The 25,171-nt window shown below is 48.0% G+C and overlaps 2 protein-coding genes across 2 annotated transcripts; both read right to left on the bottom strand.

Moving 5' to 3' along the window:
- Nucleotides 1-5,023: 5,023 nt before the first annotated feature.
- On the bottom strand, nt 5,024-25,157 carry LOC309858160 (interferon-induced protein with tetratricopeptide repeats 1B-like). Its single transcript, XM_082750850.1, has 2 exons — nt 24,943-25,157; nt 5,024-7,666 (listed from the first exon to the last, which is right to left on the bottom strand). The coding sequence occupies exons 1-2, from the start codon at nt 24,969-24,971 to the stop codon at nt 6,247-6,249; spliced, it is 1,449 nt and encodes a 482-aa protein (XP_082606976.1). The 5' UTR covers nt 24,972-25,157; the 3' UTR covers nt 5,024-6,246.
- Nucleotides 12,694-25,145, bottom strand: IFIT3 (interferon induced protein with tetratricopeptide repeats 3). Its single transcript, XM_082750849.1, has 2 exons — nt 24,943-25,145; nt 12,694-14,619 (listed from the first exon to the last, which is right to left on the bottom strand). Exons 1-2 carry the CDS (start codon nt 24,969-24,971, stop codon nt 13,170-13,172), a joined length of 1,479 nt encoding a protein of 492 aa, XP_082606975.1. The 5' UTR covers nt 24,972-25,145; the 3' UTR covers nt 12,694-13,169.
- Nucleotides 25,158-25,171: the final 14 nt, after the last annotated feature.

Genomic DNA, 25,171 nt, shown 5'->3' with positions numbered 1-25,171 from the left:
GAAAGCTAAATCTGGGGATGTCGGACCTGTACCATAGCCATTTGGGTAGCAGTGTCAGCCATGTTTTTTCATGTGGCCTGAAAATAATAAAAACAGAAGAAGCTTATTGAGAGAGAAGAACAGGAAGTGGTTGAGATGATAGAATAGAGAACTGAGGTAAGATATGGAAGGTTCTGATGCCTTTCGTCCACAGCTTCGCCATTCAGAGTCAAGGGATAGGGACTGTGTGCAGTATCTTGTGGGGTCTTCATGTGAGTACAGAGTTAAATGAAACAGTCCACAGTGGCTGTGGACCTGGCACTGTACTGAGGGATGTTCCGAGTGGTGTGAAAACGCAGTAACTGCCAGATCTGCCTCACATCCTACAGGAGAGCTTCAGCCCACTGTTGCCCGTCATGGAGATTGGTGACTGGATTCTAGATGGCTGCGTGTGGAAGGAAGGATTAAAGGAGGCAGCCCCATTGTCACTTAGCATCCTAACTATAGAAGGAATCAACTGTAATATATAAAACCCCACTTTTACTGAAATGGTAAGGATTCTGGTGGTTACGTTTGGTTTTAATCTGACAGAAATAAACAAGCCACCGGGTTCAGGAATGAAGGAAATGAGCCAAATATCAAGAGCACTTGGGCAGAAATTAAGATCAAAGTGTTGTGGTTTGACGTAAGAGTGCCCAGCTCACCGCCCATCTAAGCTTCCTCAGAGGCATCCTGAACTAGCCAAAAAGTTCTGCGTAAATAAATACTTCTCAATACCTGAGATGGGTTTATCCACGTGTTCAGACAAATGCTCAGGCCATAAGCAAATGCCAAAAGGAATTAGAAAAGCTCTCCTGTTTTGGGAAACAAGTGTCTTTGGAATTCTTGCAAAGAAAAGCAACTGGGTTTGTAATTTTCATATGCACCGGATAGCATGCAGAGAAGCACACAGAATGTCTGTCATTATTGTGAGTTTGGTAGCTGTCCCAGTTCTAAGAGGCTTTGGCTCAGAATGAACAGATTTTCAGACTCTTGCCCATGAGTGACATTAGAGAGAGTGGAGAGGAAACAGCCAACAAAGGACACACGCATACACGCCTGTGAGTGTGTGTGTGTGTGTGTGTGTGTGTGTCTGTGTGTGTTTACAGCTGAGAAAGAAAACAAGAGCTGGAGAAAACAAAACTTTCAGAAAACGAAATTTCATCACTAGGTGAAGAGTCCATTACCAGGAGTCTCGGACTAGCTCCCTGAGTCCTGAGTGACTGACCAGTTGGGATGAGTCATTTCACCTCCATGAGCCTCAGGCTCCTCTGCTGGTAAACAGGGATTTGGAATAGATGATTGGATCTCAGCCCTCCCTGCACGCTAGAAGCATCTACGGAGTTTTAAGAAGAATGCTAACCAGGGGGGCGCCTGTGTGGCTCAGTGGGTTAAAGCCCCTGCCTTTGCCTCAGGTCATGACCCAAGGGTCCTGGGATCGAGCCACGCATCGGGCTCTCTGCTCCATGGGGAGCCTCCTTCTCTCTCTCTCTCTCTCTCTGCCTGCCCCGCTGCCCACTTGTGATCTCTGCCAAATAAATAAATAAAATCTTAAAAAAAAAAAAAAAAAGAATGCTAACTAGGGTGCCTGGATGGCTCAGTGGCTTAAGTGTCTGTCTTCAGCTCAGGTCATGATCCCAGGGTCCTAGGATCGATTCCTGCATTGGGCTCTCTGATCAATAGGGAACCTGTTTCTCCCTCTGCCCCTCCCCCTCCTTGTGCACTCTCTCTCTCTCTCTCTCTCGCTCACTCTTGCAAAAATAAATTTAAAAATCTTTGGTGGGGGGGGGGGTGGTAAGGAATAATGCTAACTAGGCCCTGTTCCAGGCTAGTTGAGTACATGTCTGAGAATGGGCCCCCACCCCAGTGTCTGTGTTAAATAGAAATCCAGGGGAGATTTTGATGAATATTTGGGCAGGAAGCAGGGCCTAGATGACCCCTGCAATCTACTGTATAACTGGGATTCTCTGAGGGACCTGGGACTCCATCCCAGACCTGCCTCCTGTTCTGTGTGGCCCAGATTCAGTGTCTTCATCACTCTGCCTTATTTCCCCACCTGCACAGTGGACAATTAACTCCACAGTCTTCCTGGTCCACAGGACGGCATGGAAGAAGAATGGAATTTTGAGTGTCTGGACCACTGCATGAAAAGCATGTTCTTGGCTTTTGGGATTATTCCCATGTACTTGCAATCACATATGTGGAGAAGAACTCAAAGACACAGAAATCCTTTGCTGTGAATGGTTTGATGGATTTCACATCTTTGGCTCTTCATGTGTCCTTTCAGTTCACCTTGACCCCCAGTCTGGCCTATTCCAACATTTTCAAGTACTAACTGAATTGTTATCATTGCCTTTTTGACATTTCAGGCTTATTTTGAAATTGTTACAGGCTCACAGGAAGTTGTAGGAAGAGACTTGTATGCCTTTTCCTCCACTCCCCCCACCCCGCCACAATGGCTAATTCCAAATGATTATAGTACAGGGTCAAAACCGGGGAAGTGACATTGGCACTGTGTGTATATATGGTGTATATATACACCATATATATATAATAAATAAATATATATATAATAAATAAATAAAATCGTTTTATATACATATACATATATAACGATTTTATTTATTTATTTATTTATTTATTTATTTGGCACAGAGAGAGATCACAAGTAGGCAGAGAGGAAGGCAGAGAGAGAGGGGGAAGCAGGCTCCCCGCTGAGCAGAGAGCCCAATTTGGGGCTCAATCCTAGGATCCTGAGATCATGACCCGAACCAAAGGCAGAGGCTTAACCCACTGAGCCACCCAGATGCCCCCAACATTGTGTGTATATTTTAAAGATAAAATAGGTCATGAGTTCATCTTACAAATTCAAGTTTTTAAGATTTTTACTTAATCTAATTATGAATTTTTTCTCCTGATCTGGAATGTCTAAGTGATGCTGATGTTCATACAATCTATTCCACAATGCACTACAACAGCCTCAGAGTAAGGAAATCAACAAAACAACCTTCAAAACCACGGCTGGGTAAAGTTTAAGATTTTGTTCTTTTTTTTTTTTTTGCTTTTCTTTTTGTCCATAAGATAGATCCTTCTAAAAATTGTGTCCAATTGCCGAGTACTGAAAACTCACTGGGGGTGGGGGGGATGTGATACTGACCTTTAGTGTGTTGGTTCCAACACCGTGGTGCCCTCAGAAAGTTCTTCGTGGTGGGGAGAACTGTAAGAAGAGTCTGGGGAAACACATCACCTCCCTGAATGCCGCCAACCTGGGGCAGACACCTAGGAAGTTTGTGTGTCCCCCACCGTCACATGGAGTTGGCCTGGCAGAAGCAAGACCCCAGCACTGCGGTGGCTGGGAGAACTGGTGCCCAGTGACAAACAGGGCCTTCCCCGGGGGATCACCCCTGGCCGTCCTGGGGTGCTTGGAAGATAGGCCTGTCTCTGGGAATTCAGATGAGCAGAAAGGGGCCCACACCCTTGCCAAGGGACATAATCGCCTGCACTGGGGAGAAGCTGCATGAGAGGGAATCTGGCATCACTGAGTAGGACACTTTTGAGCAAACCAAGGCCACCATAGCTAATGCAAAGAACTGGAGCAAGGTTGTCCAGGCCTATGAGCCCATGTGGGCTACGGGTACTGGCCAGACTGCCATAGGAAGTACACGGAACGCTCCAGGGCTGGCTTACGTCTCACGTGGCCAATGCCATGGCTCGGAGTGTCGCATTTATCTGTGGAGGTCCCGGGACAGGAGCAAGCTACAAGGAGCTGGCAAGCCAGCCGGCTGTGGGCGGCTTCCTCAAGCCCAAACGGGGGGACAGCATGCATGACAAACTGCACCCCATCTGCTTCCCCACTCTTCCTGCTCGGCCAGAGACAGCGTAGCTCAGAGACCCTCTTACTGTGCACCCCACTGCCCCCCAAAACTGCACATGCTTCTGGATGGTTCACCTGCCCCCTCTCGTGGCCTAATCCAAACCGTACCCCCCTTCTTTATCTTTACCCCTTGCCCTGTAATAGTTGGGACCGGCCTCTCCTTTCTCCGCATGCTGTCATGGTTAGCATGACACAGGGGACCAAGGTGGTTTCTCCTTGGTTGAAAGGGGAGAGGTGGGTCCTCTCAGTCCTCAATCAGAGCAGGAGAGAGAAGCCATCCTCTTCTCCCATCTGGCGCCATGAGGCCGAGGCTGAGAGCCAGGGGTGCGGCTCTGTCCCGGGGTGCCGACGCCTGTGAGTGGTGTGTATCTGCGAAGTTCCACGCGTGGGGAAGAGAAACACCCGGCGTTTCAAACAAATCACTTGGGTTCTTTTCTCTCCATGCACTTTTATCCTCTAGCCTGTGTATGCTTCGGTTCCCGTGCCTCATTTTGGTGTCCCTTTTAGAGAGGGCCTTTTTAAACCTTTCTATCCTAATGGTTTTGTTTTGAGCATCAGCAGACAGAGAAAAGCTGAGAGAACTTTACAGCAAACACCAATACACTCAGCACCTAGATTCTATGGTAATATTTGACTGTATGTGCTCGATTCCATATGTTTTCACCCATCAGGTCTTTGTCTATTAGTTTATCTTTCTTTTTGTTGTGTGGGAAAGCAGTCAGTACCATTAGCTGATAAAACACGTCAGTGTGCATACCGTGATGACTTCAGTCCCATCTTGTTTACAAGAAAAAGAAAGTATTTCTGCTCTAGTAGTTTTTGGCAGGTTAAATATAATAAAACAAAGTTGAAAAGGATGATAATGACGTGTTGTCTGTTCCGTGGATGTCCCCTAAGTGACCACCCCCAACACCAGTCAGTTCCCGCTCTCAGGAAAAAAAACCAACCTTACAGTTCCGTGGCCTGTAGATTATTTAAAAAAGATTCTCGGTAGTGTTTGTATTCCCAAGGCTTCTCCCACGTCTGACCTTCTACTGCTCTAGAGGTTGCTTCTGTGTTTTTCAACTTCCACCCACATAGAGGATATACGTCTTTTTTAAAAAATCTCATCCATAAAATGCACTCAAAGACTTTCTTAGCTTATCAACAGGTTTATTTTACTGAATGTTTTGGGAGAGAATGTTCTGGTTAAGAAACAGGAGATTATATCCTGCCCCACACAGCAGTTAAAACCTTCATGTATTTGTCACGTTTAGCTGGTGACTCGGAAATAGGCTTTTCCCTAATTTGTCTTTCCTGCAGTACACTTTAGTTTTTCGTAGATGTGAGGTCATGTCCAGCTGCATGTCTGGAGCACAGAGATCCTCTGTGACTGCTGGTGCCTGGACAACCGTATACAGCAGGGTTTGAGTTTCTTCTGAGGTTAGAGACTTGGCCTCCTGAGCACGGGGTCTTGGCTGCAGGAGGGCCCTGGGAAAAGGGCCCTATGGGCCGGAACATGGCAGTGACCCCCCTGCAGTCCCTTCTCCTTTTTTCTTTTTCATCTTTGCTCTTTCGCTTTGCCTTCAGATCTGGTAGGTCAGCACCCCTGGCCACGATGAAAAAGAAATCCTTTCTGTTTTTGTTTTCTGTTTTCTATGCTTTTTAACTTCTGAGTGGATGGTCGAATATCTTCCAGATACAGAATGCATACATGCACCAATATGCAAGAGTGTGCCTGTGTGAGCTCTGGAGTCAGCGTGTGTGGAGAGAGATGCGTGAGGCATGTGCACAGGAGCAGCCTCTGCCCTTGGTTCAGGATCACAGTCTCTGGGAATTCACGCCTTGAGTGTGTGAACCAAGCCACGGGAGGGTCTTTGGACGGATGCATGGGTGTCCTGTGTGTGCATGTCTGCAGATACACGGGAGTGCGCACGCAGGTACACCGGCATGTGACCGGTGTGCAGGCCGAGGAGGGACTGAAATCTTCCCTGTTTAAGACTCCTCTGTGCAGGAGACCAGGCAGACTGAGGATGGAAGCCGCTCGTTCCAAATGCAAAGCCAGAAGGAAAAGGGCTCTTGTTGGTCTAGCAGGTCACAGGTGCCCCAAGCAGCATTCATCAGCCTTGGCCAATGAGTACAGGGGTGGGTTACAGAAGAACGGATGCTCCTTTCAAAGGCACATGGACGGAAGGGGAAAGAAGGGGGAGAGGGGGTTAGGGAGGAAGAAAGAGGGGAGTCAGCAGGCAGCTGAGTCTGTGTTCTATCAACTGTTCTGTATTTCAGGATGTTCTAGGTTTCTGAAAGAGGCGATCGGCAAAAATGTTTGTTCTATTTCCTATGAACACATTAAACGGGTAACGGTGACCTCCAGTTCAACTGGCAGCGTTGAGGTCAGCGGCCAGCCTGAGAGCCTTCTCGTAACATTGCAGGGCTTCGCTCACTTCCCCTTTCAATTTGTGGATGAATCCAAGGATGCTCAAACTTTCCACCACACGGACATCCTGACGAACACATCTCTTTGCCAGCTTCTCTAAGGCAGTGAGAATCTTTTCGCTGGTGTAGGAAGCTGTTTTGATTTTGAGACCTTTTAAATAATGGGTGATTGCGTTATCTATAGATCTCTTGTGAAACTCTTGGAACTGGCCGTAGTGGTAATGAATCACTTGCTGAAATTGATCGTTGGTGTTCGCCCTGCACAGCACTTTCTGAAAAGCGTCCTCCGCATCTGCGTATAGGCCTATTTCTGCATACAGATCAGCCAGGTCGATGTAAGCCAACTCAAATGTGGGCTTTATCGCCAAAGCCTTTTGAATTTCACCTACAGCCAAGTGAACCAACCTGCGGACATTTTCTCTGTCCTGTCCTCTGGGCTGCCAGTTGGCAGCTCTCTTGATTGCGATCACCTGTGCTTTGTAGCAAAGCCCTACCTGGTGATGCAGGAAGGCAGAGGACGGGGTGGCCCGCAGAGCCATTTTTAGGAGCCAAAGAGCTTTATCCAGACAGCCTTTTCTTCGGTAAAACTTGGCTGCGTACCGCGAGACGTAGGTCTGTGAGGATGTGTTGCCAAGTGCTTCTTCTATGTACTTTTCTCCTTCGGCTTCTTGGCCTACGTCCTGGAGCTTCAGGGCAAGGAGAGCCTTAACATACGCATCTTCTGGGTTTAGCCTGATGGCCTTTCTTAGGGCCTGCAGACAAAATGCCTCGCTAACCTGTGTTGCTTTGTTAAAGCTGTCTAGGCGGTAGGTGGAGATCGCATACCCAGTGCTGAATTCAGGGTTCTCTGGGTCCACTGCCAGAGCCTTCTCAAAGCAGGCATTGGCCCGTTCATAGTTCTTCCCTCCGCATTTCAGCAAGGCCCACCCCTCCTCGCAGTCCATCTGGGGACACTGCACTCTGTAGCGGGAGGAAGCCCCGAGCTTCTTGCAGACGTCCTCCACCTTGTCCAGGTAAGCCTGGGCTTCCTGCGGCCTGCCCATGCGGTGATGCAGCCAGGCGTAGTTGCCCCACGTGACCAGGCTTCTCACCTCTGACTGGGCAGCCTGTTCCTGCCGGATCAAGGCTTCGGCTTCCTGCAGGCTCCCCAGGGCTTCCTGGTTCTGGCCCTTGAGGTGTTTCACGTAGGCCAGCAGGTTGTGGATCCCCACGTTGTATCTGGTGTCCAGGAAATCAATCTCATCCAAGATCCTGTTTTCTAAATCGGGCAGCTCGGTGGCTTCCACTAGCAACTCCCACGTGAAGTGACATCTCAGCTGAACCAGGCTCTCTTCAAGGAGATTCCCTTCGGATTTGTCACTGAAAACATAGAGGACAATTATTTGCAACTTTAGGAGCGCTCAGTGTAATGGAAACGAAGCCATCACTTTGACTGGTCAAATACCACCCCCACTGTTCTTTCCTTCCCAGTATCTGTTGCCTCTCTGGCTTCTGTATTCATTGACATGAAAACCTGAGGAAATGCTAATTCCTTCATGGTGCCAGCAGGTAGGGTATGTGTTCTCTAGAAGCAACTTAAAAGAGGTTAACTCTGCTAATATCAACATCATTTTAGCCCCACCCTCAACACTACAAAACCCTCTGTCCCTCTACCCCCTCTCAACATTGCGATACATCCCTAAGGCTATCTGAAGAGAAGTGGAGACAGCGTCCCCTTGTGTTGCGCCATTTTTGGACCCTGCTGGAGGGCCTTCATATTTTTGTCTGCATTCAGACATGTTTGTGGAGTGGCCTGGTCGTCGTGATCTGTCCTGGCGTCAGGGTTCCCAGTCTAGTGTTGAGGTCATGCGAAGGTCCTGTGGAAAGACTCGGATTCCTGCTGTGGGTCGCTGTCCAGCAGCACCAGGGCCTGGCTAATGGTGTGGGGTGGCTCCCAGAGGTGGGGGCTCTCTCTTCTTTCTCTTCAAGGAACTTCTACATTGTGGCTTCAGCACACAGAGGGGTGTCCTGACATTTCTTAAGTTGAAGGTTATATAGACAAGAAGGATTACCCAGAAAAAGAATATCGAACAGGAAATGTGTCTATTTCATGCATTCCAGTATAAAGGGTTTTTTTTGTTGTTGTTGTTTTTTGTTTGTTTGTTTTTTTGTTTTTTAGGAAAAGTGTATGCTTCAGAAGGAACATAGTATAAGATCTCTCTCTGGATGAGTTTAAGACATCTTTCTATCTCTCATCCAGGGAGGGACTTGGGCAATTTGCAGTAGACCACATCTGCCCATTCCTAGTTCCTGGAACAATGTAGGCCCTCTTAACATCTTATAAGCACAGGAAATCGTTTCGATCTATGTGTTCCTTCCAAACTCAGCACGTCTCAAGACTGCCCATATATAGAGAATCCCAGTCCCACTCCCTAAGTATGCTCTGATGATAGAAGTAGCAGTAAAGCTCTTTTAGCAAAATGGGAGCATGGAAATGGAGAATGGGAGTACCCAGGGGGCAGAAGGAAGGGAACCAGAGCCAAGAAGGCCCACAGTGGAAGCAGACGTTCACTTAAAGGGAAGAGTGGCTTTCAGCCAAACAATGCTTTATGTGGAGGGGGATATCTGAGTTTGCTCAGGTATGATCTCAGGACCCCATGTCATGTCCGGCTCCGTGCTCAGCAGGGAGTCTGCTTGTCCCTCTGCCCCCACCCCAGGCTTGTGCACACTCTCTCTCAAATAAACAAACCCTTAAGAAAAATGAAGAGAGAGGAAAAATCCATTGACATATATAATTCAAACTATTATTTCTCTTGTTCACCTGGCTCTGATCGGTTGGATTCATGGGCCCAGCCACTGAAAGTGGGTTCGAAGGAGAAAGACATTTGCTCGCCTGCACTATATAAGCTCACTTCCAGCCACCCCTTTGAGTGACATATCCCTGAGCTCCCCCAGGTGTACTGGCGGATGTCCCAGTTAATAAACAGCTGTTTTTCTCTTGCCAGTCTTTCTCTTGTCAGCCTAATTGATAGGGATGATAGGCCAGGAGTGTAGGGGAAAAAGATTTCCTCTCCTCCCTTACACTGTCATAAAACTCAATTCCAACACCATGCTGAGCACGAGAGTCTTTTTAGCATATTGGCAAACCTGAGGGGGGTCGTGGGTCCCCTCACTCCATGCTTGAAGGACCCTCACTCACCAGAACATGGTGAGACTACTGTTTGGGAAAAGGAAGGACGAAGGGGTAGGTACCCGTGGTACCTGGTGGCTGTGCAGTCATTGGAGGCAGACACCAAGGGGAGGGGCTGCAGGAAAGAGCTGACACATCAGGCCTAGACTACGATCCTTAGAAAGGCCCTCCTGCGAGGTTTGCCCTTGGGTGGCATCTGGCAACTTGGATTTTTGGAATGTTCCCACCATTCCCTAACTGGTTAGTTTGGCTTACCATGCCCAAATTGTTCATGCGCAAAATGTGGTTAATGCTGACACCTACTTTCCACCTGGGAGCTGGAATTTTGATATGTGCTAATAAGCAGAGGGTGCTCGTGTGATGGGTCCCCAGTAAAACCCTTAGGCACTGAGGCTCCAACTAGCTTGAGAGGTGTGGTCACATTCAATGCTGGAGGGATTAAGCACATCCTATAGGATTCTACTGGGACAGAACTCTGGGGAATTTGTGCCTGAGTTTCTCTTGCCTTCACTGCCATGTTCTCTTTCCCTGTGCTGAGTTTGTTTTTGTTGTAATAAGTCTAATGCACGAGCAGGATTGTATGTTGAGTCCTGTGAGTCCTTCTACTGAATCACCAGACCCAGAGGTGTGTCTTGGGGACTCCTGATGCCAACTTCCTAGTATTCTCATTGGAAAACACAATGTAGCAGCCTATTAGAGAATGGTAATTCCATCCAGCGGAGCAAACGACAGGGAAGACAGGCCAAGAATTGCTGAGTGTGAGTCTCTCTCCACCTTTCCCAATTTCCTATGAGAATGAACCAAAAATGAACCACAGAGGAAAATCCTAGAGGCCAAGGCTAGTATTTCCTGAGAGCTGAAGAGATCTTTGGAGTCCAGGCCTGACTTTGACAAAATGGGGCTCCCCATGTCAGCTGCTGGTGTTCTGGAGGGGCTGTTCCAGCCCGGCACGGACATAATTCTAAATTTCTCTGCATGTAGCTTGAGGAGCATTACCACTGTCGGGTCCTGTGAATTGGCCGGATCAGGATGAATTTAAAAACCCGAGACTAGATTGCAAAACACGGTGAGAAGGAGGAGGAAGATGGAGAGCCAGAACACTCAGGAATCACACACGGGAGTCAATGTAAGGATGGGGAGTTTGGATTAAGCAGAGAACATGACAGGCAAAGAGTCTAGTAGAAATCTACAAATCGGGGCTCTGAGCTTCCCTTGTAGCAGAGCCTGAAACCTCTCAGCTTGTGCCAGCAGAATCAGGACATAGCATCTCAGAATGCACAGAAATACACGGGAGCAGAGTGCTTTGGTTTCATACAGTTACAGGCTCAAGTGCCAGTCAGACCTCTCCCTAGCTGTGCGGCCTCGGGCAAGTTAGCCAACCTTTCTGAGCCTCCTACCTTCCACACCAGATTTAGATGGTAGCAACGGGCTGAGCACAGATCCTGGAAAGTAGTTCAGAGGCCAGCACGTCAACCCGCACTTGTTTCATTGTTACTATTTTATAGCTTAGGACACTTACTATTTTCTCTTCCCAGCACCCTCCTCTAGGATTCAGGGAAGTGTTGTGGAAGATGTGATCCCTGAGCTGATGATAATGGCAGTGTCATAGTTCTCAGTGGAGACAACGTGTTCCTATATTCTTAAAAATTTTTTTGAGAGCCTTGTTCATTCCAGGCACTATGGGGCTGGGGACCGGCATACAGTTGTGAGCAGAGGACTTAGAGTCTCTGCCTCCCCGGAGCTGGTAAGCTTGAGGGGAGGAGCCCATGGTTTCCCCTGGGGAGACTGACACGCCCCACCCCCACGCTCCTCCAATTGTCTCTTTCGTGGACAGCCCGGGAATCTGCTGGGACATGCTGTGTGGTCACCAGTCGAGCCTGCCCCACAGCCTCGGTGGCAAAATGGTTTGGGTCTCGGAGCTCAAAATCCCCACTGGGTTCCTAGCTGGGTGAGGTTGGGTATGGCCCCAGGTAGTAAGGAAGAGAGGGTGTCAGTGGAAACCAACAGTTTATGTTACTCCCTCTGGGTCTCCAGGGGTAGAGTTGTGCGGGGTCAGGCTCACACACCAGAAAGAGTGGACTGGGGGTGTTCCCTCAGACAATGGAGAGGCATCTTTTCAATAAAGTTGTCCAGCAGCAAAATACATCACAGTTTACATGTGTAGGTCGGGACCAATCAATAGAAATTCCGGGAGCCTCAACACTGTCTAGAAGATGGATGGGACTCAGAGCATAGAAGGACAGCCTGGGTGGAAACCCCTGCTGGGGAAACCACGTTGAGCATGTGTGTTTGCATATGGCGGGCCACTCCACACCACACTGCCCCCCAGTGGTAGCGGTAGCCAGTCCCCACCTTGTCCCTGACCCCATGCTCTTCCACACTCTCAATGTTGGTTTCCATGGCAATAGTCTGTATTTGGGCCCAGCCACTCCTCTGGAACTGGACACAAGAGGCAGTGCTACTCCAGGCCAAGGCTGGCCAGGAGTCAACAGTTCAGTGCTGGGCACCCAGCTGCACCCCCAGCTTTGCGGGAACCAGCAGACAATTCAGGGCTGAGGAGGGGGGGGCACCTCACTGAAGTCTGCTGCTCTTATAGCCAATGTAGCTTATGAAACGCCTTCCCAGAATTCCCCTTCTGCATGAGGAAAGAGTCAAGTTTCTGACCCTCCACTCACAAAGAAGATGGGAATGCCAGGCCCTCTGTCTTGTCTGGGTACTGGCATAGCCAACAGTCTTCCTCTGCACACAGGTAATCAGATGAGACCACGAGGACAGCGTACGAATGCGGGCCTTGGAGTGGTTGAGAAGAGCCCGATGGTTGCTGCATGGAAGATGACACTATGGGCTTCCCAGCTGGGATGTGACTATTTGAATATTTTCATTCACTCAGGAGGGTGAAGATCTTTGGCCTCCTCCAGCCTCGTACTAGTGCCTCTTACACACAGTCAGGGAGGCCACTGCCCACGTATTTCTGGGTGAAGAACCACCCTGTTCAGTAGCAGCAGCTGCTGACTGGGCCCTGGGCTCAGCACCTGGCCTGGAACAGGCTCAAGGGCAGGCCAGCTCCTCCTCAGACCTACCCCGGGCATGATGAAAATAGTACGGTACGACTGTATCATTCATCCACTGTTCCTAGATACTGTCCTGAAGAGAAACTTGGGAAAGGAGTATCACCCTTAGTCACACATGCAAACCACACACTTACTTCAATCCTGAGTTGAAATTAAAAAAAAAAATTTATTATAAAATCACTATCAAGAACACATATTTACTGGAGTATTGTGATCGAGAATGTATATAAACACAGGGCTAAAGCCAAGAGGAAGACAAGGAATATTCTAGGGTTAGTCCAAAGGTGGTCTTTCAGGGGCTCCGGAAGGCGAGATGGCAGTGGGCCAGAGGCCAGGAGAGCCATTGGCAGGCAGCAGCCCGCCGTGAGCCTCGGTGAGGAGGTCAGAGCAGGGAGAGCTGATGAGCAGAGCACGAACTGAGAAATAGCCAGCCCCACGCAGGCCCGAAGCCCTGTGTCCATAGGTCATTTCACTGTTAGGCCCACAGGCTAGAGGAGTGTGTGTGGCTGAGATGGAAATGGGAAGCAGATACGAGGAAGCAACCCTACAAATATACCCTAAAGCCATCCCGGGGCGTCCCGGGTTCCCTGTCTGTGCTCCTGGCCCTCCGCTGCGTTTCAGCTCAGGCTTTCAGGAGCTCTGGGAGTGGGGTTGTGCCCGAGGCCTCACCGCCTTCTTCAAGCTCAGCCAGCGGCAGGAAAAAGCTGCTTATACCTGTGGGGCTGCTCCTTAACAGGTAGCCCAGCTCCTTCTCATAACATTCGGCTGCCTGCAGCAGCTCTCCATTCAGCTTGTGGATTAATCCTTGGAGATACCAAGAATTCGGTGCATTTTGCGGAGGCTGATTTCCAGCCAAGTTCTGTGGTGAGTATTTTGTCTTTCCTTCCTCCGATGATTTTGCACTTGTGGGCAAACCCTCAAAATCATGTTGGGTAGCAGTGTCTTCAGACTTCGCATGATTCCCCTGAAAGTTGTGATAGTGCTGGGGGGGTTGTTGCCTCCAGGTGCCGGGGAGCTCCTTACTGCAGGCTAGCTGATGGTAGTCTTCTGTTTCCAGGAGCTCATCAGAATATGCATACAGCGGATCTACTCCCTTCTCAATAGCTTTAATCACATAGTCAATAGCACACTTCTTTAGTTCTCCAATCTTCTCTCCATTCCTACTAGCTTCGGATTCTCCTGTATTCTGAATTTGTTTGACCTTTGCCCTATAGCAGCACGCAATCTGGTGACAGAGGTAACCATTGTTTGGAATGGATTTCGATGCCTTTAGAAACAGTTCGATAGCTTTGTCTAGATCACCTTTTTTTTGATAAAACGTGGCTGCACTGCGAAGGACATCTGCTTGGCAAGGCATGTCCTCCAGGGTCAGGGCCTCCAGGACCAACCGCTCGCCCTCAGCTTCTTCATTCATCTTCTGCAACTTCAAAGCCAAGAGCACCTTGATATACTGATTGTTGGGATTCAGCTCCAGGGCCTGCTTCAGAGCGTCCACGGAGCACGGCTTCTGTGGTTTATTATCCAGACAGTACGTGGCGATGGCCAGCCCTGAAGAGAATTCCGGGTTGTTGGGCTTCTCCTCCAGAGCTTTCTCAAAACACACCTTGGCCCTCTCGCTGTGCTGTGCTCCACACTTCAGCCATGTCCACCCTTCTTCGCAGTCAAGCTCAGGACACTCCACACTATATGGGTTTGAAAACTTCTCGCAGACTCGTCTCACCTTGTCCACATACATCTGCGCGTCTGCGTGTCTGCCCAGGCGGTAGGAGACCCAGGCGAAGTTGCCCCAGGTGACCAGACTTCGGGTGTCCGCTTGCTCCCGGTGCTCGCGCCGGATCAGCTCCTCCGCCCGCCGCAGGCTCTCCAGCGCCGCCTCGTGGTGACCACGCAGGTGTTTTATGTAGGCCAAGAAGTTGTACATGGTAGCTTTGCACTCAGCGTTTACCGATTCGATCTGGTGACACACTCTATCTTCTAGATCGCCTAACACACCATCTTCCTTAGGTAAGTTCCACGTGAAATGGCATTTCAGCTGTGCAAGGTTTTTCTCCAGAGAATCCTTATTGACCTCACTGTGGAGAAAATAAACACGGTCACTGGGACACGCACCTGCGAGGCAGGGCACCTGGGACGCAGTGACAGCTTGTGTGAGCTCGCCAGGCTGTGAGGTGCCCGAGCTCTCGTTAAACGATAAGTCTGGGTGTGTGACGGTGTCCCCAGGAGAAATGACGGTGTCCCCAGGAGAGATGAGCCGCTGACTGAGTGGGCAGGGAAAGCAGACCGCCCTCCCCCGGTGTGGACGGGCCTCCCGCGTCTGCTGAGGGCCCCAGTTGAACCCAGAGGCAGAGGAAGTGTGAATTCTGTCTGTCTGTCTGTCTGTGTGTGTGAGCTGGACACTGGCCTTCTCCTCTCCCTGGACTGGAGCTTATGTCGTCGGCATTCCTGGTTCTCAGGTGTTCAGACTCGGACTGGAGCCTCTGGCTTTATCCCTCCAGGTCTCAGGCCTTTGGACTCTGACTGGAATCATGCTCCTGCTCTCTCCTGGGTCTGTAGCTTGTGGCCCGTGGACCGTAGTTATGAGCCTCAGCTTCCATATCATGTGAGTCAATTTCTGATCATAAATCTGTCTCTTTTCCATTTTGTGTGTGTGTATATATATTATATATTATATAGTATATATACATTTTATATATAGTATACAATGTATATGTACTATATACACACATATTTTTTAAAGCAGCAGTAGGTGAGGATCTTTATCTTAAGCTTGATTTTACTGGAGAGTAAGAAAAAAAGTAGGTAAAAATAAGTATGCTTAGAAGTTATTGTAGAATGCTAAAAAAGAGGGTTAAAATTCTCAGTGAGGGAAACAAAAAACTATGTCCAATTGTATAAAGGCTTCTCCCTTGCAAGAAATGGGAATAAAGCCGTGAAGATGCAGTTTGGTTCTGCTGTTGACAAATATACAAGGTGACAGAAAAACCAGTTGAGGTCAAATGCTGTGAGTTCACTATTTGTACCTGCCTACTTTCAATCTGATCAAAGTTGACGGCTCCGGGGCAAGGCTGAGCTGGTGGCAGGACAGCCAAGTGTTCTCCATCCCGGAGTCCATCCTGTCTTAACCTTCAAGTAGAACCTGAACTAAAAGCCCTTAGTGAAGCCTGAGCTCTGGAGTGGGCTGACTGAATTTCCTCTATTATGGTGCTCAGAGTTGTCTACTTCTCGGTGAGCGAACACAGGGAAGAACCTGGAACAACTCCCTTTAGCAAATGCCTGCTACATGTCCGCAGCCTTGGTGGGTGGGGCCTGGCATCACCCAGCAACTTCTATGTATGTATATGTATCTCCTACCAGTTCTGTTTCTCTGGTGAGCCCTGTGTACTCCACACCCTACATTTTTCTAGACAGAAGAGGAGGTACCCTCCCTCTTGCTTCCTGGCTTCATCTCCTCTAGCTGTGGTCTATACAAGAATCCATGGAGCAGGTGCCTCCACCCTGTGGGCAGACATGGATGAGAGGACAGGAGCTGGGATCTCTTGTTCTGCTCCACTAGAAGTCAGGCTGAGTCCTCGCATTCTGGGCAAGGTTGATTCAGCCATCCTATGACCCTTTACAGGGCTATGCCTTTGCATCACTTGGTTAGTTTAAAAGGATGCTAAGAGCAATCAAGGTTAGATATCCTGGCCCTCTTTGGCCTACGATCTCCCACATTGGTTTGAAGGAGCCACGTAAAGAATCGAAAGCCCAGGGGTGTTTGCTACCATGCTGTGCGACCAAATCTTTCCCTTCAGCTGCTCCAACTTCTCCCTGTATCACACACACAGATCCCCCGGAGGCTCGGGGTCAGTCTCACTGAGACAAAATCCCTGACACAGGCCAGATCCCCAGACAGAACCAATGTATTTTGAGAAACAAACAAAACTGTTTGTTTGGAAGATACCAAGGGAGATCATTTGCCTTATTCAGTTCAATAAGTTATGGAGTTCTCAAAGCGTGTTCTCATGTCGATATTTGCCTGGGGGCTTAGGTGGGTGTTTTACTGAGTTTGTGTTCCTTCTTTCTACCAGTAGATTCCATGAGCTCAGAAAGAACTTCCAGAAATCATGAAACCCAGTTATTGTCCATAGTTTCAGATTCCACGGAGTAGCACAGTATCAGAAAAAGGTTATGAGCCAAATAGAGTTGCCAACTCACTGGGGGGGAAACGTAACCCCAAAGACACCAACCACCTATGCTTACCAATACTGTATTAAAACAAAGAGGAAGAAAAGAAGCATTTTTATCTTTACTGAAGAAGGAAGAAAGATAAAATCAGAATCAAGGGAAGTCCTTTAGTCAAAATACAATTTTATTCAGTGAGGAGTTGCTGACTTTATTTGCAGTTTCCCATGTGGACCAGCACCAGCCCACACGCATGGCTGCGAGTGCTCTGTTCTAGCTGCTTCTGTCTCTCCAGTAAGTCCTAGCTGAGCCATTGCTGACCCGATGTGGTTGCAGCCAAAATGCTTTATAGTGAGAGACGCAGAGGTGAGGGAATCGAGCCAAGCCCAGGGAAGAGGGGGAGGCTGCTGTCTCTCTAGACAGCCTTTCAGGTGTGGGCCTCTGTTCTTGGCAATCTTTTCCATTCCTTGGGTCCCTGGCTAGAGCCCCGCAATGCCAATGTCTTTTTGTCTCCATTCTAGGGTTTTCCAATCTGGCTTCATCTGGTGATTCTAGCTGCCCTGTGTGAAGGACTACAGATCATAACTCAGGGTAGCAATTATTAGAAAATAAATATTAAGGGCAAGTTACAAAGATGCTCACTGAGCACATATATTTATAACTGTTATGCGATCAAGGAATTGATAAAGTGATAAAGGTATTTCCGTGTTTGGACATTGGTTACCTGTGCTGATTGCCCAGTTAGGACATTTAGAGAGAGGAGGGCAGGCAGCAATTTCAGATCAGTACAATGTATCCATAGATATAGGTGCCCGGAAATAATAGGTTGAACATTCTAAGGATTGGTAGAGAGTGTTCATCCAACTTCTCAGTGAGCCTAGAGAAGGGCAGGAGACTTTGGAGGTCTTTGCCGCAACAAAACCAGGAGCCACTTTGCCAGTTGGATCACACTCTTTCCTTCTTTCTTTCTTTCTTTTTTTTTTTCCCCTGTGGAGGTGATGCAGGCTGACATATCAGTAAACCAGAGAGAGCTTATCAGACTACCTTCTTAAAAAAAGATTTTATTTATTCATTTGAGAAAGGAGATAGAGTGAGCACCAACAGGGGGAGTGGCAGAGGCAGTGGAAGACGCAGGCTCCCCGCTGAGCAGAGAGCCCCATGCGGGGCTTGATCCCAGGACCCTGAGATCATGACCTGAGCTGAAGGCAGATGCTTAACCATCTGAGCCCCCCAGGTGCCCCAACAGACTACATTTTTAAGCACTTATTAATAAAGATTCTCTCTCCAAGATGAAACATATTCCAACTCTGTCATATATAAGCTCTGGGAGATGTCATGAAGTGTAGGACAGGCAGAAAAACTCACTCTACATTCCTGACCCCAGCAGAGGACTGAGAGGATAGAAGGTGTTGGGTTATCCCATCACACCACTCCTTCACAGTGCTTGAGCTGGCCATGCTAGGACATTTATGGTAACAAAGGGCAGTTTATTCAGGAAGATAGCCAACTATGTAAGTGGCTTCATAATTATAAGGTCTGTTGAAAACTGGAACTAAGGTCTGTTGGTTTTTCATAAACCTTCCTCTGTAGGTTTCCAAGTTGATTAGATATTTGATACCTGATAGCCCCCTGAAGTAAGATTTGGAGCAAAGTATATGGGACTGGGAGTCCTGGTATCTTGACAAGAAGAAACATAAAACTTAGAGCTGGCATCCAGGAGATCTGCCTTAAAACACTAATGCCTTGGTAGGTAAATTGCTTCCAAATGTAGTATAATGATTAAAATACAAAGGTTTTAGAAAATAACTATAACTATCATAATTTGTTAATGTAAAGACAAGGTAAAAAAAGATATAAACTGGGACATCGGAAACATAAAATGTGGGGGGAGGGCGGAGTAGAAAGGACTCCTTCAAACTTAAGTTACATCCTTAAAATAATCTGTTGAAAATATAAGATGTTTTATTTAAGCCTCATGGTTACATCAAAGAAAAAACCTGTAGTAAATACACCATGAGGTAGAGAGAAAAGGACACAAGGCTACCACTACTACAGGGAAGCATTAAATCATAGAGGGAGAGAGCAAGGGACTAAAAAGGGAGCAAAGAGATTATAAAACAGGCAGAAGACCATGAACAAAGTGGCCATAGGAAGCCTATAGCCGTCCAAAACTGCTTCACATACAAACGAACTAAATTCTCCAATAGAAAGACATAGAAGGGCTGAATGGATGTAAGAACACGTGCTGCCTGCAGCTTCAAGGACACACATGGACTGAAGTGGGCGGACGCACAAATGCTCCAGGCAAGCCAACAGGAACAGGGGTGGCTCTACTCACACCAGACTAAAGAGACTTCGAGTCAAAGAGGGAAACAAAGTCACGATGTAATGACAAAAAAGTCGATCAGAGAATGGGATGGAATAGTTAAATGTTTATGCACCCAACACATGAGCCCCGAACTATGTGAAGCAAATACTGGTAGACCTGAAGGGGACAGACAGCAGTACGGCAGCAGGGAGGGACTTCTGTGCCCTTTGTCAACAGTGGAGAGATCGTCCAGAAAGAAAATGAAGGAGGAGACATCGGACTTAAACAACACTTTAGATCAGATGAACTCAGATGTTTACAGAACATTCTGGCCAACAGCAGCCAAATACACCGTCCTCTGAAGTGCACATGGGACATTCTCTAGGATAGATCATATGTTAGTCCACAAAGCAAATCTTAAAACTTAAGAAGACTGAAGTCATATCAGGCATCTTATCTTTTTTTTTCCTAAGATTTATTTATTTATTTTAGAGAAAGAGAGAGCATGTATGGGGAAGGGCAGAGGGAGAGGGAGAGAGAGAATCTCGAGCAGACTTCCCACTGAGCACAGAGCCCAATGCAGGGCTCGATCCCACAACCCTGAGATCATGAGCTGAGCCAAAACCAAGAGTCAGATGCTCAAACGACTGAGCCACTCATATGCCCCTACTTATTGCTTTTTTAAAAACCAATACCCAGGGGCACTTGGGTTATTCAGTGGGTTAAGCCTTCGGCTCAGGTCATGATCTCAGGGTCCTGGGATCGAGCCCTACATCCAGCTCTCTGCTCTGCAGGGAGCCTGCTTCCCCCTCCATCCTCTGCCTGCCTCTGCCTACTTGTGATTTGTCTCTGTCTGCAAATAAATAAAATCTTAAAAACAAAACAAAACAAAAACCAATACCCATTTGTCAGCCTTTCTCACTTAGCAGTTTAGCTCATATGTGTTTTAGAAAGTTGCTCTAAATGTTCCTTATATGTTTATGTGTGCAATTTAAATCTGGATATTTAAAGGGGAAAACAAAGCAATTGGGTAGGATGACTGCTGCAGAAACTTGATAAAGAAAACGTCTAAGTTCACGTGAAACAAGGGTAGTTGAATGCCCTCCCTCCCACCCTTCATATACTAGAAACTGTGGGGAGGGGGCAGGCCCTGTGGCCCAGGAAGAGACTCCTCACAGCCTCCAGCTGCAGCCGTGAGGTTTTGCGGAGGAAAGCAGGTGAAACCGGCAGTACTAGTCCTTAGGAAATACCCAGATTTAACCCACTGACACCCCTTGCTTCTCTTTCCCATCTTCCTGCATGGTGACCATCTTTGGCGGGACACACAGACCCCAGTGTAGACGCCACTTCTCTTTCCAAGGCCTAGTCAAAGCCATCACTAGAGTAGAACCTTGAAATGTTCAGAAAGAGACTCTTAACCTCATAATGATAAGAGCAGGAGTTTCCAGGGCATTTCTGAGGCAGCTTGTCACTTGGGAGGCTCTGGTTATAGTCTCGCTGACCACGGGCAGGGACAGGCAGGTATCATGCCCAATTAGTTGGTCAGAACAGGTACCACTTGGGGAGCCCATCACTTTGCAAAGTGAGCCAAGGAGCTCTCCAGAGCCGTTCTGCTCCCCCTCTGATGTGCACAGGGACCAAATCACCCGAGGACCTTGTACAAATGCAGATCTGAAATCGGCAGGGGTGGAGTGCTGCCTTTCTAACAACCTCCAGGGATGTCGGACTCAGACCACACTGTGAGCAGGAGTAGTGAGGCTCCAGGAAGATTTCCCTTTTTGGCAGAGATTTCCAATCACCAGGTTCTTACCCTCAAACACCCCTTCAGTGGGCAAGCCATGCTTTGTATCAACGTCCTTCCTGGGCCACCCACTCCCCACCCACTCTGGGTGTCTTGCACTTGCACATAAGTATGGTGCAAGGAGCATTTCTTGTGTAGGTGAAATAACCGTGGTCCTCTTTAAATACTTTTTTTCCCTGGGCCTGTCTATCTGTCAGGCGGTTAAGGGAGAGGCCAAAGTTTTTCTGGAGCCTGCTGGGTCTTGATTGCCTTTGGCTCGAAGTAACCTCCAGTCCAAAGGGGCGCATTTTGGGCCGGCATTTCTCCCTCCCCTTCGACATATTTACTCAGTTCTTAAAGAGTAGATTTCCAGGGAAGGGCAACCTCGTTATGAGCCAGTGCTATGTCATGCTCAGACTTGGGCCTCAGCACCTTTGCACAGAAGGAAGCACACTTTAGAAATAACCACAACCACCAAGACAAAACTCACGGACTCAGTCTTTTCATACAAGAGACAAAACAGGGGTCAGGACCTCCTGTAACAGATGCAGGGAGGCCCCAGCCCTTTTGACAGACAGGATTTTGCCCGAAGGATCTCCCTCAGGGCTCTCGCAACAACTCCTCCCCCTGCCCACCTGCCCGGTCCAGCTCCCCTGGGAGCACTTTCCCCAGTGTCTTTAAATCAGAACCGGCCACAGACATAAGAATGCTGGAACTGTTAAGGTAGATTTATGACGGAATGGGATCAATGTGAATTTAATCCATAAGCAAACGCCAAATCGGCATCATTCAGGGAAGCTGCTCGCAGGAACAAGATTTGTGAGAAATTCCCAACTTCCTCTCAGAAAAGTTGGGCAGATTTACCTCATGATGGCTATTTCTCTCAGTTCTGAAAAGCTGGGGTCTGGGCTGATTTTATTTTCTGCCCGTGGATGGTGGATCGGAAGCAAATGCTGAAGAGGCTACCTCCCTACCCCCGCATCTCCACCCCTGGGGTAGCTAGCCTTGAGGTCTGTGCTTTTGTCAAATGGGAAAGGACAATGAGCCTGATGTCATACTATTGAGGAGGTCCTCTCCAAGGAGAAGCTGAAATTGAATGTGTCAGAGCTGAGGTCACCTTCTGCTGGGAGCAGGGTTCCACACAAACTGTTTGGGGGGTTGGAAAAGGGCATTCTAGAAACAGGCCCTAGTCCCAGAGCACCTGTTGCAATCTGGGGGTGGGGGTGGGCTTGGGCTCAGGGATCTGCATCTGTACAAGCCTCCTGGGAATTCTGTACCTGCAGAAGCCCCTCCCTGTTCCCCATTTTGAGAAGCACTGTTCCAGAGGGATTTTGGAAAGCAGTTTCCCATGTACTTGTCAGAGAGAATGTATCAACCAACGAGTCAGGCAATCTAGAACAGAGGGAAATGACCGCAAGACACCCAGATTTCTATTCTCTCTCTGATCTGCTCTGGAATATTTCTTAAAATCATGTTACTAAGCCTCATTTCCTTACATTCAAATTATTCCTGAATGAATTTCCTTTTTCCTTCCATCCAAATTATAGGAAACCGTGCCCTGGGGAGGTCCACCTTTCCTTCTCCTAAGGTGTGGCTCCGTGTGGCTTTGAGAGCTGAGTCCTTCTGGCCCTGCCCCTTCTCTCCAACAGGAGCATAATTAATAGCCTGAAGACATTCCACCCTTCCAGCCAGACGCTCAGCACTAATGACCCAGCTCTGACACCTACTCTCTTGGACAAGTAATTCACCCTCTGAGCCTCATTTTGCTCATCTCGAAAATGGGGCTAATAAAAAAATCACAGTTCTTCCTTCCTCGGGGTACTGGGAACATGATATGAACAAGAAAAGGACTTAACAGAGTAGCACTACCGACTGCTGACCGCCATGATCGCCGGCATATGAGTGTCCTAGTTCTAAGTGAATTTTTCATGGGGCAGAGGAGGGCGCCCATCAGCCAGCCCCCAGAAACTAGGGGTTCCCCCCCTTCCCAGCTGCTTTGGCAATTTTAAGCCCTGCCGGTGAGGAGCAGCCCCACCCGGCCCTGTCCATACAGCTTCTGGGAACTAGGTAGCTTGATGTGGGCATCAGTCCAGCAGAGTCCACAGAGCCCCCGGGCCCCCAGGCTTCCTCCGGTCAGGGGCTCTGGACACACCCAAGCACAGGCCTCTGTAAAGCCTCTTGAGCAAACTGGATAACAAGGCACTGGCCAGGGTCATGTTTTCTGATCAGCCCCACTCATAGAGACAGAAAAGCATAACCAAAGGCACTCGGCAGTGACTTTCCTTTACGCAGCCCATCCCCAAGTACAAGCATGCAGAGCCTTTTGGGGGTGGGGTGTTGCTCTTTCTTTCCTCACTCCCTGAGTGGTCACTGGGATCCTCCCTCCCCATGAGTATTTGATGGGAACAGCTTCTTCTCTCAGCTCTTTCTGATGACAGAATTTAAGCATGTCTACATGCATTTAAAAAAAAAAAAGTTTGGGATGCCTGGGTGGCTCAGTTGGTTGGACGACTGCCTTCGGCTCAGGTCATGATCCCGGAATCGCAGGATCGAATCCCACATCGGGCTCCCAGCTCCATGGGGAGTCTGCTTCTCCCTCTGACCTTCTCCTCGCTCATGCTCTCTCTCACTGTCTCTCTCTCTCAAATAAATAAATAAAATCTTAAAAAAAAAAAAAGTTTGCTAAGACTATACTTTACATTCAATAAAATTTGAAGTGTATAGTTTAATGAATTTGGACCAATATATACACCCAAGCAGTCACCACACTTGCTCCTTAGAGACTCAATCCCATCCCCAAAGTTTCCCCAGTGTGCCCTCCTGACCAGGGCCACTGGCCTCCACCACCCTGGGAAGCCACTGACCTGCTTTCCATCACTAGAGATGACATCAGTACTAAAAAAGAGATTAGGTCATTATATTTTGAAGGGAGATTGCTTGCTGCTCCCCAGCTCTCACCACAGAAATGAAAACAAATCCTAAGCTTCTTGTTTTGTTTTTATATAAGATTTCTGGAAAAATGCCCTTCTGTAAGAATTGTTTCTTCCACTTCCCACCTTAGACTGATCATACGTTTCAGGACAAAAGGAGTTGAGTTTGCACTACCAATTCCAGCTATACTAATATCTGCTGAAAAGAAATGCTTCCTTTTAAACGGCAAGAAGGTTTTAACCTCTTAGTCCTTTCAAAGTAAACAATCATCTGCTAAAAACATTGGAGTAGAGATGGCCCTTCTTTTCACTACATCTGTATCTTTGGGGTAAATACCCAGTAGTGCAATTGCAGGGTCATAAGGAATATTTTAGCAGCAATGGCCACGGTTGCCAAACTGTGGAAAGAACCAAAATGCCCTTCAACAGACGAATAGATAAGGAAGATTTGGTACATATCTTCTGATATGATATGATATCTGAAAGATATCTTCTGATATCTTTCTGATGGAGGCATATTATGCCTCCATCAGAAAGGACGAATACCCAACTTTTGTATCAACATGGACGGGACTGGAAGAGATTATGCTGAGTGAAATAAGTCAAGCAGAGAGAGTCAAGTATCATATGGTTTCACTTATTTGTGGAGCATAACAAATAGTATGGTGGACATGGGGAGTTAGAGAGGAGAAGGGAGTTGGGGGAAATTGGAAGGGGAGGTGAACCATGAGAGACTATGGACTCTGAAAAACAATCTGAGGGTTTTGAAGGGGCGGGGGTGGGAGGTTGGGGAAGCCAGGTGGTGGGTATTATAGAGGGAACGGATTGCATGGAGCACTGGGTGTGGTGCAAAAACAATGAATACTGTTATGCTGAAAATAAATAAAAAATTAAAAAATAAAAAATAAAAGTAAACAATCATCAAAAGCTCATAATGAGTAATTCCCTCGAGGTCACACTTTGACTCTTCAGACTGTGCTGCAGTGGGTCTAACAGTCCTGCCAAACCTTTCTGCTGGTCTGGGCTCCCAGCTAGCTAGGGGAGCATTTCGAGAAGTTCCGAGAGCCTGAGTATGTCCACCAGAAAAAAACACAGAAAGAGAAAGTGCATGTTTCATCTGTGAGCAGCCCGACCACACAGACCCTGCCTGCACCGAGAAGCTTGGTTTACAAGCTGGATGCAAGATCAAGGGTGCTGACGCGTTCCTGTCACTGACCTCTTGTCTGCAACCTGCTCCTCTTCCATTCTGAAAAGCAGAGCTCCCAGCTGATTCGTTCTTCCGAAAATTTCAGCGTCTGCCTGAAGTCAATGCTGAAGGAGCTATATAAGGGCTTTGGGGGTGGTGAGGGGTGGTGGCGGTAGTGAGGGGTGGTGGGGGTGGGAGGAACCTCAGCTGATGTTTTCTCCCGGCTTCTGAGCAATGACCTCAGTGACAGGGAGGGGAA

This window comes from Mustela nivalis (genome assembly GCF_964662115.1).
Source record: "Mustela nivalis genome assembly, contig: HAP1_SCAFFOLD_1950, whole genome shotgun sequence".
In the NCBI taxonomy this organism is placed as follows: Eukaryota; Metazoa; Chordata; class Mammalia; order Carnivora; family Mustelidae; genus Mustela; species Mustela nivalis.
This window is presented reverse-complemented; position numbering and strand designations above follow the sequence as displayed.